Source organism: Takifugu flavidus, chromosome 7 (genome assembly GCF_003711565.1).
Source record: "Takifugu flavidus isolate HTHZ2018 chromosome 7, ASM371156v2, whole genome shotgun sequence".
In the NCBI taxonomy this organism is placed as follows: Eukaryota; Metazoa; Chordata; class Actinopteri; order Tetraodontiformes; family Tetraodontidae; genus Takifugu; species Takifugu flavidus.
Window position 1 is genome coordinate 11,186,948 of NC_079526.1, and position 17,282 is coordinate 11,204,229.

Below are 17,282 nucleotides of genomic sequence, written 5' to 3' on the forward strand. Positions count from 1 at the left end.
TGAAGCGCAGCAAACTACTAGAACTAAATTTAATGTCAGTGACAAATCACTTAAGGTATTGAGAGGGAGTTTCTCCTAACTTATATTCTTGGTGGAAAGAGTGAAGTCTCTTTTTTCAGCAGACAGCATGTCTGCAAGCGTCTCAGCGAGACTGTCGATACTTCTGATCACAGTAAACGGCCCCACTTTCACCTGAAGATCAGAGCAGAAAACAGGACAATGTCTCAGGGTTACGATAGTCACCGTGTATTTTAATGTGTCTCATGCATGACATTTACATCATTTCCTTCAGAGAGACAGAATATCCCTCACCCCTTCTGTGGAGTCCGTCCACTGATTAGCCAAACGGGGCTCCAGCATCAAACTTGCCATCTTCACATAGTTGGTAGCAATAGACACCATGATGTCTGCTGTGGCTGCTTGAGCGGTGTCAGCTCTGATCACTGGCGCCCGAGCCATTTCGATCATTTGGGCGAGGTACAGGACGTCGTTAGAGGTGAGGATGTTGGAGTCACCGGCCTCCAGCGCGCGCAGAAGAGCCTGGGTCAGGTGCTGCAGCAAGGTCACATCTCTATTCCGTGAAATGTTCGCACTCAGCTTCTCCATCACCTCCAAAAATCAAGAGTTTTTTAGAGAACGCGATCAAAACTCAGTGATTTCCATATGATTGACAGTATTTGTTAGATTAATCAGGAAAAACTAGTCGGCTCCCAGTCGTCTAACGTGTCATGAATTGGGCTGCTTAAGATTAAAGTTGCATAAAGTAGGAAAATATATATGAGTCGGGTGTGAACCATGAGACATGCAGGAACCAGGAAATAATGACTCCAAGTGAAAATGAGTCAAATCTGCCTTGCACAGAGCCAACAAACACAGACTAGACAGCCGAAATAAACTCCAGCACTGAAACAGTCCGTTTCTGGAAAATGTTTGGATTTTGTGCCATTTTTTCTACATATATCCTCAAGTTTGGACCACTAAAGTGACGATGCACTAAACTCTGGCTCACAGATTTAGTCTGAGGATCCTCGTTTAATCGACTGAAGAATGGCGTCTTTGGGACGGTTACAATGCCCGGCGTGTCTGCAGAGAAAGATAAACCATACATCAGCAGCAATATTTAAATGACACTTTGCAGGCTGTAAATAAATGAAGTTTTCTGCATTTCCTTTTTTCTATTACCCTTCCTAAACTGGCAGACGGCCCCTCTGAGTGAGTCACATCTGGCTTGGCCCCAATTCCCGACAACAGGGTCAAAGATGACACATTCCTCGTTAGGCTGAGGACTGCGGAATGATTCAAAGGGGAAAGTTTGATTCCCTGATGAGTTTCTTTCCAGGAGAGAGTCAGCGAAGGAAAGCTCCAGGGCAGTCAGGTTTCCTGGAGGAAGAATTGGCGAGGTGAGTTTCTTGAAGATAATCACCAACAAACGTTGTGCCCAGCCTGTCAGCAGTGCCGGTGAGACTCAAAAAAAAGCAGCAGCAGAATCAAGGGACTGTGCTAGTAACACAAAAATCATGTTGTGTGTGTGTGTCTGAGTGGTTTGCTAATGGGGTTTTTGGACACGTCTGAAAAATGCATTTAAAAATCGCAAGTGCAAACGTCCCCGCCGCGCGCTTGCTTCCAAGAAAAGTCAAGTGTGTTGCGCTGTAATTCCTCCCCACAGGGCATGATGTCAGAATGGGGGAAGTTTGTATCGGAGGGTGGGATGTGGAATGATGTGAGACATGGAACATTTACAAGATCCATATGGATCGCTGCCTTCTGCCAAGTTGCAACTTGGCCAGAATATCGAGTCCCTTGTAAAGCGAGTGAAGATAGATTTCCCCTTTGCTTCAACCTCATTAATGTTATCCTTAACTATTAATTACAAAGTCCTACCATGAACCATACTGCAGTGCATTAGATTCAACTGTAACCAGAGGATCTGTGTTTATGATTCACAGAGGAAGCAGACTTCAGTTTAAGATGGAGTGCCTGCTAAAACCCCCTTCTTGACCTGAATAAAACATGATTAAATAAACGTATTCGTAATGTGCTTGCAGACAAACGTACCTTGGCATGGATTATCTCTCCACAGCTTTGTGAGGGAGGACTCCAGCACAAACGCGGCTTTGCTCCACTTGAGCACCAGCCCGCGAGAAAAGGGGGAGCACGTTGTTTCCATCCAGTTGATTTCACTGCTGTGGAGCACCCGGTCCCATATGTGGAGCTCTGTGATACTCCCTGAGAATGACTCATTCTCTGGAAATGAGTCCCCAAATGCATCCTGGTCCTGCCCAATAATGAAGAGGCCATCAGGGCCAATGCTGCTGGAACTGTTCAGACCATCATCCCGAGCGACCACCAGCCCATCTGAAAAAAGCGCCCACCGTCCACCATCCTGGGTCCAAGTAACACACACAGAGTGCCAAGAGTCATCCAGGTCGAAGGTGTCCTGGTACGGCCCGTGACTACTGTGCATCTGCAGCGCAAACTGAACACCTTTCCCCTGGATCGCTTTTGCCCGGAGCTGGAATACACCGATATGTGACCTGGTGTAAGAGTAGATGGTGGAAACACCCGAGCACTTTGGATCAAAGCGGAGACGGACACAAACAGTCAATGAGTCCATGGGTTGGAATCTGGGGTGAAGATGGGCGTAGTTCTCCGAATGCCCAGTAAATTCAAGAACCAGGGTCTGGGAGGAACCTTTGTTTGCAGCAAAACCAAAAAAAAAGAAGAAGCTCAATTTATAAATTTAATTAAAATGAAAACACATTTTGACTCAATGCTGCCAGGATATTTGTCATGCGAATTTAAATTCCAACACTCTTTGATCACTCGTCATCTTTAACTGTGAAGAATAACGATAAGTCCAAAGCGTCTATGTGTCTATGTGTGCGTCGGTGTGTTTGTATACGGTGAACAGGGGAAGAGTAAACCTACTCGTTGGGTTTGTCATGACTTTCCTGGCAATCCACACGGGCTGGGTGATGTTCAAGGAGTTCAAAAAGTTGGTGAGCTCTTGGTCCTCTAACGGTCTGGACACGGTGGCTAACGCCCCAGAGCGCACGTTGCATAGTTTAGCTGCAGCGTTCCATTGCAGGCGCTTGTGCACGTATTCATAGTAGGGCTCTTCCTGGGCTCTGCTTTCCACTGTTAAAGCTGTACAGATGAGAGCAAATCAGCACTGGCAGAATATCACGAAAAAACAGATAGAGGCCAAATCAGTCCCTCGAAGACTAACCCTAACATGTGGGACTTTTTAAAATAACTTTTTGGGACAAAACATTCATAATATGCTCGATGTTTTAGACAAAATGCATTTCTTTTTATTATTTTTTTCTTGTAAGCATTAATATGTCTATGAAGGGATTTTCAACATTGCATGGCAAACCTAATGGCTTAATTTTTTTTTAAAGATAATTATATAGTGATTGACTTACCTAATATCAAGATGTGCAAACACACCTGAAACATAAAATCAAATTTAAGATTTTTTATTACTTAAAGCGTGACATGCATTGCATATTAAATAGCAGCCGATGCTAGACGCCAACATAAAATATGCACAAAAATGTGGGCAAACGGGGGCTAAAAACACGTTTACTGTGAGTGTGACATTGAAGACAGATTACATATATATTTTTGGAATTACATAACATTTACAGGTAAATTAATCTCATGTTAGCTTTAGCTGCGCTTTCAACAGCGCAACACAATTATCACGTTTAAACTAAAAATTGTAAATATATCAACATTAAAGTTATTGTGAAACAATAAAACATCATGTAAATTTGCAACAAAAACAATCAGCAAGTAAATAGTTATTTATGAGTTTTGTGACTACGATGGAAGCCGTGTTCCATTTAGGATTTAAGGTGTTCCAAGGCTGTGGTTGTACGTGTCTGTGTCACGATACATGACTAAATGGAACGCGGCCCTCGGACGTTAGTTTACCTGTAAGTTCATATTAATGACCATGTCTACAGTATGTGGTGTGTTTGGCTCATTTAGACAAGTGTTAATGCATCCGATTTGTAGGTCAAAAATATCTAATAAAGACTAAAGAATTACTTACAAGCCACCACACTCTAGGGAACAATAACCAGTGCATCCTGGAAAACAATACGATCAGATATGTAATCCCTTCAATAACATTAGCAGGTCTTTAAAAACAGATCAGAGCTGGTTCTTTTTTACCTGCACAACTTTTTTGCGCGTCTTCTCATTCCAGTCGTTTGTCCGCTGCAGCGTCTGTGCGCGCCTCTGATTTTCCGCGTACATCAATTCCACGCGATTTTTTTTTTTTAAAAAAGGACTAAATGTGCGTTTAACGTTCTACATTTCTGTCAGTAAGGAACGGAGGGATCCGTGGTTTCTCCCGAGAAGGGGAGGAGGATGCAGAGGCTGCTGCGAAGAGTGGGTGTAACCTCTGGCGCGCCGCAGAAACTTGCCAAAAATCAGCTTTCATGGACCTCCGGGGGCCTTTTGGCGGTTTCAGGGTGTCTAGTGGAGCTAAAGGCTTGCACACTTGCAACGTGACGTGATGGCCTCATAAATGAGGTGTGGGGGGGTTAACGCCTATGAAGCAGGTTGGATTCCATCTGCTTGAAGTCATTTCCAGAGTAAACACTAGTAGTGTATGTAGGTTAATGACACTCAAATACTAATGCAAATGAAACTCACGCCTTAAACACGCTCAGATGTTCTTGGAGATTTATACAGCAGTTAAAATGCCCCCCCCACCGCAAAATCAATCCACAAATTTTATTACAGAAGCTGCTATATTATTTTGACATATCAAATTGTAGCATTAAAAAAAATAAAGAGACAAGAGTGAGTACATCTATTAGGAAGAAACGATAAATATAAAAGCTTCTTCGGAGTGCAAATTATGGCATTGTGTATTAAATACAAAAGAGCAAACGTGGTGTAAACATGAGCCCAAAATATACGGTCTTAGACAGGAATCGGGTACTGAACAGCAGAGGTTAGAAAGTGCACCTTCTGTGTGTATGGAACATTCTTCTTGATAGTCCCTTACAGTTCCTGGACTCTGATTGAGGAGTCTTTTAAATTCCACACCTTCTCTTGAGTCCCTATAATGAAGGTTCAAGGCTCTTAAAGAAAAATACAGCACTTGACAGCTGTGTTTTCTTTAAAAAAAAAAAAAACAATTGACCAAAAGTGACCAAAAAAAAAAATTAGAAGTACTGCCGCGTGTCCAGATACTGTATTGGTTTTCCTGCACCTTGCAGGATGGATGTTCTTTGCAACTCATAAAATATTTATGAAAATAAGCAGATGGAATCTCTGCAGTGTGTGCTCCATAACACAATGAGCAGGTTGACCTTAATAATAGCTCAGGATTGGCATTTTACAGTAAATCGCGCATGAACCTGTAAAAGAGTAGAAAATCTTGAAAACAAGCCTCACACCCACTGTGTGCTGCCTTTAGACACACCTGAAGGGAGAGTGTACACAACCTTACTAACCACTTTATTGCGCACAACGCTGTGAGTGGTTGCACTCTCTTCGCCGCTCTTATCTGAGCTAACAGAGCTCCTGTTCTCTGCTTCCTGGTTCCAGGAGCACAGAGACTGCAGCGCAGAGTGGAGCTCGTCTCTCGTGGCCAAGACGGTCTGGAGACAGGGAAGCCGCATCGCCGGCGTCGGCGATCCGTTAGAGAGCCCAGTGATCAGCTCATCAACAGCCTGGGTCGAGGACGCGATCAGCTCTCTGCTGTGGGCCAGGTTGGAGACTTTTCCTAAAAAGTTGAAAAACGAAGCAAATGTTTTTGCATTTTGATGTCATTTTTTTGCTAAAAGAAGTATCTCTGTGTAGCATTATGCAAAATACTGTATGATACACCCTTTATCTAGAGAAGCTGGCTGTGTGTAAGTCAGAAGTCACCTTGGAGAGCAGCGGAGAGGCAGGAATGCAGCTGACGGCCCGCCTGATTCAACTGGAACAGCTTGGTTGCTGTTGCCCTGAGACTCTGCAAGTGCACGGCTGAGCCGTCCTCACCCGGGTCCGACAACTCTGGGTCCACTTCTCTTTCCTGTTTAAGAACAGCATGTGTATGTTGCTCTCACACCCTCTGGTTCAGTCACTTGTCGATGTTGCGTTTGGCCTCATTCTAAATCGGGACTGGCAGTAAACCCGAAGCCACAAAATACTCAACCCCGTGTTAGCGGTTTCCACGTATAGTTTTCTACAATAACTGCCACTCTGCCTGGTAGAGATAATGGTGAACAAGCCTGTTAGCTGTGAGTGATGTCACTTCCCTCAGCGCATTCATTACCTGAACGATTGTCAAGAGACGAGTGCACAGAGATAAGCCTGCAGAGCACTGAGCTTTACAGAAGCAATAAAGGCTGAGTGGCATCTTTAATGGGACTTGCTGTGGCCATTAGCACTCATCTGGAACGCTGAAGTGTGATACATTTAACATTTACAGAAGCAGGGGAGCATGATTCTGGCCTGATCCACGCTGTCGCCAAACACACATTAGCGTTGTCGTAAATCCGCAGATTAAATACAGAGAATATTTTTAAAGAATGAATTTTTTTTTTTAAACTCACAGAGATCTGGTGATGCATGTAGCTCTGTAGAGCACGGGCCATGTCAAGCATCTTGGATTTTAGACTCTGCAGGAGCTGCATCCAGAGACAGATTATCAGCGCTGGCTCACGATTTTAAATGTTACAGACGAGGAAAAGTACAGGCAGGATCTCTTACGGGGCTCCTGGGGTACGCCAGCTGAGCCTCTCTCAGCATTTCTCTGGTGATGATGAGACCTTCTTCCACGAGGGAGTGAATGCCCTTGCTGGTCCCCTTTAGCAGATTCTCAAAAGTGGATTGCTGGAGGGAAAAGTACGATAAGAGCGGCTTTTAAAAGAACAAATTAACCAAGATTAACCAGCAACCCAATATAAGAAATATGTCTAAATAATTATTGATCATGTCTCCATAAACATCTTAGTGAACTGATGTGTTTGGTGTGCATCTGCTGTACAACACAAATGAACCTTTATTCGCTCTTCAAAGTGAAGCTTTCACATGAATAGAATGTGCTGTGGTATTAATGGTGATGTTACCTTGCCAGCGGCCTGGGCACCTCGCTCCACAGCGTGCAACGGCATGCCCGTCATAGCCGCCAGGTGGCCGAGTGCGAGCAATGCAGCATCCAGGCACTGACTGCTCTTCCTCTGTGCCTCTGTTACCATTGACGTGATCTCGGATTCACAACCCTGGGAAGAAAAAAAAAAAGAGAAACCCCCCAGCACAAACAAGTTTAATTAAAATTAATTTACCAGTAAATCAATGGCAGCAACCAGGCAAAATGACCAGAGCAGGCTGGAGGGTCAATAAATAAATTAGAATGCCAGAAACTGGTGGGAAGGGGGGTGAAAAATGGGAGTGTGCAAAATATGTGTGTTGAGGTGCTGGGGCTGGTGAGGAATTTAAAGTTAGTTTCCATATATTCATGTTCTGTTTGAGGCTCAAGGTTAAGAATTCCCTCCTCATGGTCTTTTCCACGCACAGCTCAAACAGCTCAGAGCCTCGATGTGCCTTCAATTACTGCTGTGCATTTTGATTAGCAGCCCCCTGTCAAGCTACCCTAAACTGAAAATCACTCCTGTTGTTCATGCAGAATTAGAGATGTCAAATTGCTTTGGTGGCCTTTGATACAGCATGGTTATGCTTTTTACCTGTATGAGAAGCTGAAAGAATCCTCCCATCCTCTTAACCTGGCTTTTGAGCTCCTCGGTGATGGTGTAGAGGAGGCCGGAGGTGGGCCTAACGCTCAACAGCCAGTGCGTGGTCACAAAAGCTGCACTCTCTATTGCTGCAGTGGCCTTAACCAGCTGAGTCTGGGCCATTGTGTTGCACATAAACACTGCAGGATTTACAGGGGAAGAACATAAACCACAACTAACAGCAGACAACCTTTACCAGGTAATCAAAAATGGTGATTTAAGCTGTAGAATCTCACCATTCTCCTGGCTGTCGTCATCCAGGCCGTTGTACAGGTCAGATATGGACTGGACTGCTACGTACACCAGGTTGAGGTCAGACACCAGCCTGTCAGCCAGGCTCTCTTCTGTCCTGGAAAAGCCTTTCAGACGGGAAACTGACTGGCCAATCAGCTCCTTGCAGATGCCAGGCACGGCCGAGTCTGAGCTGGTTGGGTGGGTGGAGGGTGGCTTGACCGCACCCATCAACCCTGGGACAGACACGAGTGATGACCATGTGCAGTGGTTGCTCAAAGTACAGTATATAAGTGAATTAAACTCCAATTATGTTCAAATTATGCCTCACTCAAATATCAGGAACTACCAAAATGATTTTTTTGAAGTGGCTCACCAGTAGACTGCAAGGAGCCACTGTGGAGGCTCTGAATCGGATGGACCCGGATCTCATAGAGGCGCCCCGAGATTCTCCTACTCTTCAACAAGCTTCTGCTCCTGGTGCACAAATCATTATGTACATCAATAGTTTTAATCAGTTTCCTGTGCTAATTTGATTTTACAGCAACTTTATTGTGAAAAGCAGTTTGTTACTCCACAATCTATTAAACCCATGATCTTCTTAGTTGAAATTGTTGCCATATTAGTTTAAATGAATCACTTTGTGGACAGTTAGTCTTTAAAGTGCCTGTAAAACGTGCTTCCATGGGCCCGAGGGCATCAGTATACGCTTTTATTGGAAGATTTTAGCCCTTTAATCAGGGCAGTCCAGCAGAACCCTCAGCCAGTGTTAATAACAAAAGATCCTACGTACAGGATATTGCATCATCCAACACTTATTTTTACTGCTTTAACTGCAACGCCTGGATTTAACAACATTAAACAGGAAGTAATCTTACGCTATTAACAAAAAATCCCCTTTTTTGCTATTAAAGGAACTTTTTGGATTTCAAGAATTCGCTTTATTTACATCATCACAATCTGGTGTGTGATTTTGAAAATGTGTTGCAGAGCTTGGGCATTAAATAGCTCATAAAGTTCAAGGAGCGAAGGTGTTTTCATTTTTACGAACATGGAGGGGAGTTGAGAAGGAGCTCAAACGGTGACCATTAGGCTGGGACCTGGGTCCAAACAACCACAGAGTCTGTGCCGTGTTGTATTTGGCCGAGTTTACTGGTACTTCAGGCACTGCCAGGAGCACCAAAACATGCCCGAGAAGTTGTCGGGGGGCGAGCACGCACCACAGATGCCTGTTTGTGTTGGATGTACAGGGAACAGCTCTGACACCCAAGCTCCTCTATTGTGCTTTGTTGGCCTTCATTGAAGGAAAAATGAATAAAAAAATAAATAAAAAAAGAATAAAAATGGAAATGTTTATTTTATCAACTCTTCAGGACAGAAAGAAGGTTGAACATCAAAAACATGAGCCAGGTCGTAAACCATATTGGTGGAAAGAATGAGCCTTTGTGAAAATAACCGTGGCCTTCCAAGCTGTTTCACACTCGCAAAAGACTTTCAATGTTCCGTCCACACACTTCAGGAGTTTCCACATACATCCATTCGCCTGTCATGTGGTTTGCATTAAGAGTGTGGCTGCGACTTCAGCTGAGCATGAGGGCTGTGGCTTTAATGCCCCAGCGCTGTATACCATCCACTCACGCTGCAGCACCATAAACAACAGGGGGAGATTACTGGAGGTAATTATGAAGTCTTACACAAATCATTTAACATGAACACCAATTAAGGCCCTGAAATCTACTGTAAACAACAGAAGCTTGGGGGGTGGGGGGGGGGTGGCGAATTGGAAAAGATGACCTCGGTAATTACCTGCGGCGTGAGAAGGAGGACGAGGCGGAGGACACCGATATATCTTGCTCCCACTCATCATCTGGGTCGTAAAACACGTCGTCATCTTTGGAAATAGACTCCCCCTGTGGAAAGAGAAGAATCCCAGCCTTATTTAGTGTAAAGCCAGGGAGTGAGAAGCCAGAAAGTCTGGGCAAATGACATATACAGGTGTGTTACACTCTGAGCAGACATGTTTAGAGACAAACACCTTTTACTAATCAATCAGGTAAAAAGTATGAAGGTGAATGAGAACGATCCACACACAGACGCACACATGTAAAGCAGACCTGCTCAAGCTCTCTCATGGCAGCCATGTTGTTTTGGAACTTGTCCAAGCCCCAGAACGTTGAAATTCCAAGCTTTGTGTTCTGGACGCGCACCTGTAGGAGACCCTCCTGCCTCAGGTTCTCAGCCTCAGAGCTCTCATGTCTACAGTATAAAGCAAGACCTCATATTATTTGGCTATTTTTAGGTAGCAAATACCTGTTTAATAATGAGGGTTTTAGTAAGACATATGGTGATATGTGGACTCCTTTAAAGCTGTCAATGTCCCGTATTTCTCTGAAGCCATATGTTATAATACTATCCAGTTTTATGTGGCACTTCAATGAAATACTGAAAATCAATCTCCATTATGTGACTTTACTCTGCACTGCTCCATTCTTTCATTTCATGAGAGCCTTTGTAATATTGAATTATTGTCCCTGTTCATTACATAGTAAAGACTCTTTTCTTACAAATTTGTGTCTAAGACTCCATCGTAGTCGGGTTGAGACTGTTCTTGTTCTTGACTTACCTGCTGAAGACTGTGTGTTTCCTCAGTTTAGCACTGATCTTGTTGGCTTCCTCAATCATCAGGGATAACTTCATGGCATCCCATTGTGGTGACACTGCAGCCCAAAAAAAACAATTAAGTTAGCCTGATCTGTTAGCTTTTGATGGAGATTAAATCAGATGGTCTTCCATCAGGTTATGAATATCTGTAATACAGAAACACTTAGAAACTGGTAATGAAGCTAATTCTAGCACAATAAACAAATGCTTAATTGTCAGTCCGATGTGTTCTGTACCGTCTCCCAAAAAAACTGACCATTTCGGGAAGGTTGATTTTCTCTTACGGCTCTTCTCTTCTGCATTTCCATGAGCTCGTTGCTAATCTTTTTCTTCTCTGCCTCGAGGGCCTCCACAATCTTCACTTGCCGCACGTGATGCTCCTCCATCGCCTGCAAGTGTACGATGGAAATGTGCACAATATCAACCCACCGGGCTAAAACGCCACGCCTCGAGCCAGACTGATGCAAACTCCCATCAGATCAAATGTAAAATCCTGCAAGAATATATTTATTAGGTCGATTCTAGACCCTCAAAAAGCCTGACACTGATCAAATGATGATTGACAAAGAGAACACCAATTGAAAGATATGTCGAACTTGGAAAAAAAATATCTACAAATGAGATTTATTTTAAAATTGGCTCCGCATGACTGACATTAATTTGTTGAGTGCACAGCTCTACATGCCTGTAAACACACCAATATCCTGCTATACTGTAAAGTATAAAAACTAAGATTCAAACCAAATTCACCGTACCTGAGCCTCGATGTGCAGACGGAGGCGTGTTTTATGAGTGTCCACTTCCTGTTCCAGCTCCCTCTTGGCCATTTTTAACTCTTCCATCTGGCTGGCCACCCTCCGCTGGTCCAACTCCTGCCGACGCTTCCGCTCAATCTCTCCATTCTACAGAAATGATACATTGAAATGACTAAACATGGCTAACAAAATATTATCTGTTGACTCTGTCTAACACACGTTGCGCTCTGAACGCTTGAGTTATTTTACTGATGTTTATATATTTAAACAACAGATGGAAAAGCTTTCCAATAACGGCCAAAAAGGATCTCTGGTTCACAGCAAATATTCACAAAAGTTTAAATTGCAAATGGAGGGAAAATGTGCAGTTACTGGAACAAAAAGGAAAACATATGGCTTCTGTTATTCAAAGAATTGGAGTGTACCAGCTCCTTCTCCAGGGCTTGAATCCTGTCCTCATAAAGAACTCTCTGTTCAGACAGCTCTTTCTGAGCCACCTCTTTAGCCATTTGAATTCCCTGCATCATTTCTTCTTTTGCCTTCAAATGGGCTTCTTCAATTTCTGCCTCCAGCCTGGGACACACGAAAATGGCTCAAGTTATTCCAGGAAATAATGTGGTTACGTTATAATAAATATTTCAGGTGGACTTTTGCACTCACTGAGCCCTCTGAGCTGCCAACAGCTCATTTTTCGCAAATTCAAAGTCTTTATGGCCCTCGCCAGCACCTGTCCAACAGGACACTCGCTTCCCCGACTGCACTTCAGCTGGGTGGTTGAAGCGGAAGTAGTGGTCCCCACCTAGAATTACCCTGTCTCCCTGGGCAACATGATTAAAGGGATCATGTTTTAATCAGGTTAGCAAGTATTACACTCCCGAGTCCAACTGGGTAAACAGTCTAACTTACATGATGGAGGACAGTAGATTCAGATATGAGGTTTCCATTGACAAATGTTTTGGCATTTTCCATTGGGACGATGCTGACAGTACCCTGGATGCTGGTTATAACACTAAGAAGGAAAATAAATAAATAAATCATGCACCCGAGACCACAAACACGTGACTTTATTACAGAGGTGTCATTTTGTTTTTACCAATGCTGGTCACCAATGAGAGCTCCTGTCAGCTGGATATCATGGCTGGCGTTGCTCTTCAGCTTGCCCACAGTTGTTCGGCCCTCTTTGATCATGTAGAGAAGCATCTCGGACAGCTGAGGGTCCTCGTTCAGGTTGACCAGGTTCGGGAGACGATTGTCCACTTTTAACGTCACCCCTGCTTTCTGGAAATCAGAAGGCAACAAAATCCGTTTATCTGACCGTTATACGGTATGTTTATCGTTTAAACTTGGATAAAACTCGAATCAAGAGCAGGAAAGTTGGACAAATCATAGCAGAACATTCTCAAAAGCTGAAAATAAGTACCTGCAGCTCTTTGGTCTCTTCTTGTTTGCGGACTTCAGCGTGCTCTAGTCTCTCTCTCCACGCTCTGAAAGGGAGGAGCATGAATATAACTATTTAGCGGATGCGCAGCCTAAACATATCCATGCGTACAGTATCAATTCAGATCAAGACTTGTGTGCTTGACCTCAACCTTGTGCAAATGAAAAAGTTACTGACCGGTTGGCCTCGACCATTTCTCTCTCTTGCTGACAGAGTTTGTTCCTGAGGGTGGAGATCTCCTGCTGAAACAGCCTGACCCTCTCTGGTTCGATGCCCTGAGAGCTCATCTGGGCGGAACGCAGCTTTTCAACCTCAGCCTTCAACTCTAAGGAAAAGTGTGTGTTACAAAGCTGTACAACAATCTTTGAATAATTGTTTCATTATTTATTCATAGAAATCACAGACGGACGGACAGACAGATAGACACTTGTAGAAGATGGCTATCTGTCATGTTTAACTGTCAGTGCATAAATATGGCCTGGAGGCAAGGTTAGGGCTGGGCCTTAATTGAAGTTGCTTGTGAATAAAATGGTGATGGAGAGACGGGGAGGAGGGTAGCTGCGCTAAGTGGGCGAGATGGAGAGCATAGAAGATCAAGACCAGGATGCAAACAATCACACAGAGCATAAAGAAAAGAGAAGTGAGGCCTTCGAGACCAAACGGGGAGTGGGATGAATTTTTCGGACCACGTCGCGTAACATACCGTAATTTATAATTTTGAGGTTCAAACTGTTAGTGAGGACAGGACTGCTGAATACGCCAATGCCATAGTTGATTTCATTGTCGTGTGCAGGTGTGATGCAGTTTGAGCCAGGATGAAACGTATTACAAATGCACTGTTGATATGAATCAACATTCGGGAAAAAAGGCCATTTCACTCCCAAGGCTTCACGGTGTTTTGTTAGCTGTGCCTGGCCTTGTATTAAAAATAAATAAATAAAAATACGCCATTATTTTCTGTCCAACGTTTTGTTGCAGCAGTAAAATTAAAGCAAGAAATCCACATTAGCTGCACCTATAGTGCTTTTAGTCTCCTGCCATCCAGTCAGTGTGCAGTTCGTGTTTAAGTCACTCTTAGAAACATACAAACGGATCTTTCACTGACCTCTGATGAGCTTGGCGCTGGTGTCTTCGTTGACCTTTGCCACGTTAATGATTGTGCGAGCTTGCTGGGCGTAGCGCAGGGTGCTTAGACTTTCCTCTATGTTGCTTCCTGCTGGGCTGAGAGTGGCAATCATGGCTGTTTTGGAATTACCACCGAGACTCTCTTTCAGCAACCTGCGGCAGAAAATATAGACTACATTCAAAACGGACCAGAGTCCAGTTTTAAAAGTCTTGTTGCCTATTACAGCGTTGCAAAAAATGATTTACTTTACTTGGAATATAGTTTAAAAAAAGTGTAAAGAGTACAAGCAGCGATCTCTAACCATGTCAGGACAGACTCTCTGTACGGGGTGAAGACCTTCTTTCTGGTCAATGCTTGTTCTGACAAAGCAGAGATGACTTTTCCAAGGGTGAGCAGGGATTTGTTGATGCTGGCACCCTCCTGTAAAACCACACAGGGAAACTTAAAAAAAAAAAAAAAGAAATGTGCGGACCTAAAGAGAAGTTCTGTAATGTCACTGGTGGCATGTGTACCCTGAGTCGGTCTCCGCTCGTCTGAGCCGAGTTGGAGCGCTCGCTGCCTGCCAGGTCCACCAGGTTAATCCTGCTGGTGATGCTGTGCTCATGCTCCTCGCCCTCCACAAACTCAGTCTGATTAAAAGCACGATATCAAGATAGATTTAGCATAACATAAACACCGCAAGGGTTTATTATACACTTCCACAATGTTTTGTTTAAGATGTTGTACCTGTGTCTGAGTCAAAACCAGTGTGAAGACAGAGTGAGATCTGGAGCTCTTGTCATTCATTCCTGTAGCTGCTGTGGCTCTCTGCTTGTTGCCAAGATTCAGCCAGCCCTTAATGAACAGTGCGATGTTACTTTCATGTTGTTATGATGTTAAAAAGAAAAAGGACACCTCGACGGCTTTTACACTACCTGAATATCACGGTAGGAGCTGACAATGTTCCTGTAAAGACATTCTGGAGTGAGTGATTTTGAAAAGCTTGACTGAAGAGTGAGTCTTGAATGAAGCACGGCAGCAAAGAAAATAAAAATTCTTACGCAGAGAGGTCGGCAACATAGGGGCCGTGGACTGGATGCTCCCTTACCCTGAGCTGGAGACACAATACTTTAACATGGACCAAAGGTGGCGAATTTGACTGTACACTAAAACAAAATAGTCCCTTTTTCTATTCTCAACTGAGTGCACAAAACTGATGGCTACATTTGCTCTTAAATTCTGACTGTTCCTACATTACAAGAACAAAAAACACATTTCAATCATCAGTTTTCAATAAATTGTAAGGTACTTACGGGCATCTTTCTCTGGTTTGGCTCATCCCTGGTCACCAGAAGGTCATGGATCTTCTCATTATACACTTCAAAGTAGCTCATCTCTACGTGGCATTTGCCCTGAAATACAGCAGCCCGAGCAGACCCACACAAGAGAGGACATTTGTTTGCATTCAGTTTATTTGTTGGGTACTTTGCATGACTTAAACACGAGGTGTTACCGCTTCATTTTCCAGCGAGGCCAGTCGAGAAAAAAGCTCCTCGGAAAATCGTGGAATTACACCTTCCTCTTCTCCAAACCCCATCATCCTATTCAGCAATGATTTGAAATTAAAGTTAATGTCGGTCAGATTTGTTAATGGAAATCAAATGTAACTTAGTGGAAATCTGTTACACGTACGTGTAGGACTTCCCCGAGCCCGTTTGTCCGTAGGCAAACAGGCAGGTGTTAAATCCTTCAAAGGCCCTCAGCAGCAGAGGTTTGGCCAGAGTCTCGTACACCGTCTGCTGGCTGGCAAAGTGGTGATCCGACTCATCCACCGAGCAAAAGGAGAAATCGTAGGTGAACGAGTAGCTCTGCTTGGAGTCGGGGTGTTGAACCACAGTCTCCTGACCGTTCATGGAGATGACCTGCACTGCTTTCTCCGTCTTCTCCCTAGAAAAAGAAGATTTTGCTGACTGATCGGACAGAGAGACAGGTAGCCAGACAGACAGATGAATAGATACCTGGCATTGAAGGGTCGTACGCGCACTGCCACCGTCACTGCACTGTTTTCCATTTTAAATGAATCCTGTTTCGCCAGGACCTCACTGGGTCTGGACAGGGTTTGTTCTTTAGATGTTGGAGCTGGAGCAGCTGTGGAACATCGGCTCTCTGCCTTCGGGTTGGAGAGTTTTGTCGAGGCCGGAGCGGCCTGAGGCTTCTGCACACCTGGGGGCACCACGCCGAGCCTCGGAGCTGGGACAGGCGGGTCTGCAGAGGGCTGCGCCCTGGGTTTGGGCCTCTCCACGTTTCCAGCTTTAACTGCTGCAGGTTTAGCAACTCCTTTCATCGCCAGCTTCTCGAATACGTCTCTTTTTGCGGCGATTCTCTCAAACGGGGTCTTCTTGGTCGGGGTTTTGAAGGTCTGGGCCTGGCTCTCAAGCTGCCTGCCTGCGGAGGGTGTGTGCACCCGTCTCCCCCCGTTCTCAAAGTCTTTTCGAGTTTCTTTTAGACTTACAGACCTGAATAAAACGGGTTCTCTGCCGTTTGGTTCGCTGAGCACCTTGTGGGTTTGCTGGAGGTCCTGCTGCACATGCCCTCTCCTTTCCACTGATGGTGCCCCGGGTCTGCGCTGCAAAGTTAGCCTCTTCTCCGGCGCTGCTGTGCTATTCTGGCTGCTGTCCGTCATCGTCTTTTCCGGTGCCTCAGCTCCAGTATTTCTCCTTGACCTCCTCTGGAGAGTAAGCCGGCCACGGTGGGGAGGATGCTGCCCGCTCCCGCTTTTTGACGCGGCAGAGACGACGTAAGTCCGGTTGATCTGTTGGCTTTTATCGGACAACCTACTTGCGTCAGCGGCCGAGTCTCCGGACGTCCGCTGACTTTTACCCAACGGTCCATCCGTGGACTTTAGCTCCATCCGTCGCTCCTTGCCTGGTGTTCTGGATGTTGGCATGAGATGGTCGTAATAGGTTGTGTGTTTTCTCGCCTGTACGCTAAAAATAGACATCTTGACGGCTTAAAACAATCAATAAAATAGAAGCTCGCTTAAAAAAGACACTCGTTCTAAAACACCTAATAGCTCACTACGTAAAACATACCTAAAGGGGCAGCGTAGCTCGCTAAATCAGATGAACAGCCAGTGACAGAGTATTTGTTATTGTCCCTTCTCTTCCGCAATTGCCCGCTTCAATTTCAAACTGAGCCTAATTCTGGAAGCTGATTGGTCGAACGCTCACGAATCGTTACAGCTCGTCCATGACGTCATGGAATGTGCAATACACGAGACTGACGCTAGATGGAGGCAAAACACAGGATAAACTATACGGTGGCTCGTAAGGTTCCATTAATGG

At 44.6% G+C, this 17,282-nt stretch overlaps 2 protein-coding genes across 3 annotated transcripts in view; both read right to left on the reverse strand.

Moving 5' to 3' along the window:
* Nucleotides 1-4,545, reverse strand: part of LOC130529279 (adhesion G-protein coupled receptor D2) — a 50,865-nt gene extending 46,320 nt beyond the window's left edge. Inside the window, exons 1-9 of one of the 2 annotated variants that reach the window (XM_057039320.1) lie at nt 4,186-4,545; nt 4,064-4,100; nt 3,429-3,453; nt 2,929-3,147; nt 2,056-2,691; nt 1,183-1,380; nt 1,010-1,083; nt 313-552; nt 81-192 (exon numbers count right to left, since the gene is read on the reverse strand). In XM_057039320.1, coding sequence (XP_056895300.1) covers nt 81-192; nt 313-552; nt 1,010-1,083; nt 1,183-1,380; nt 2,056-2,691; nt 2,929-3,147; nt 3,429-3,453; nt 4,064-4,100; nt 4,186-4,214 — 1,570 coding nt within the window. In that variant the 5' untranslated portion in view covers nt 4,215-4,545. Of the gene's footprint in view, nt 1-80; nt 193-312; nt 610-1,009; nt 1,084-1,182; nt 1,381-2,055; nt 2,692-2,928; nt 3,148-3,428; nt 3,454-4,063; nt 4,101-4,185 lie in introns of both variants that reach the window. The other variant, XM_057039319.1, reaches the window with a different exon arrangement.
* A 142-nt stretch (nt 4,546-4,687) lies between these two features.
* Nucleotides 4,688-17,124, reverse strand: kif14 (kinesin family member 14). The gene is made up of 29 exons (XM_057039315.1): nt 15,957-17,124; nt 15,631-15,885; nt 15,452-15,539; nt 15,252-15,350; nt 15,000-15,052; nt 14,874-14,904; nt 14,686-14,793; nt 14,472-14,588; nt 14,261-14,379; nt 13,939-14,111; nt 13,011-13,158; nt 12,816-12,879; nt 12,489-12,673; nt 12,302-12,404; nt 12,056-12,213; nt 11,821-11,968; nt 11,396-11,542; nt 10,897-11,029; nt 10,603-10,696; nt 10,094-10,235; nt 9,786-9,889; nt 8,356-8,456; nt 7,985-8,215; nt 7,701-7,888; nt 7,086-7,238; nt 6,727-6,849; nt 6,570-6,644; nt 5,899-6,046; nt 4,688-5,752 (listed from the first exon to the last, which is right to left on the reverse strand). Exons 1-29 carry the CDS (start codon nt 16,937-16,939, stop codon nt 5,418-5,420), a joined length of 4,806 nt encoding a protein of 1,601 aa, XP_056895295.1. The 5' UTR covers nt 16,940-17,124; the 3' UTR covers nt 4,688-5,417.
* Between the last annotated feature and the right edge of the window lie 158 nt (nt 17,125-17,282).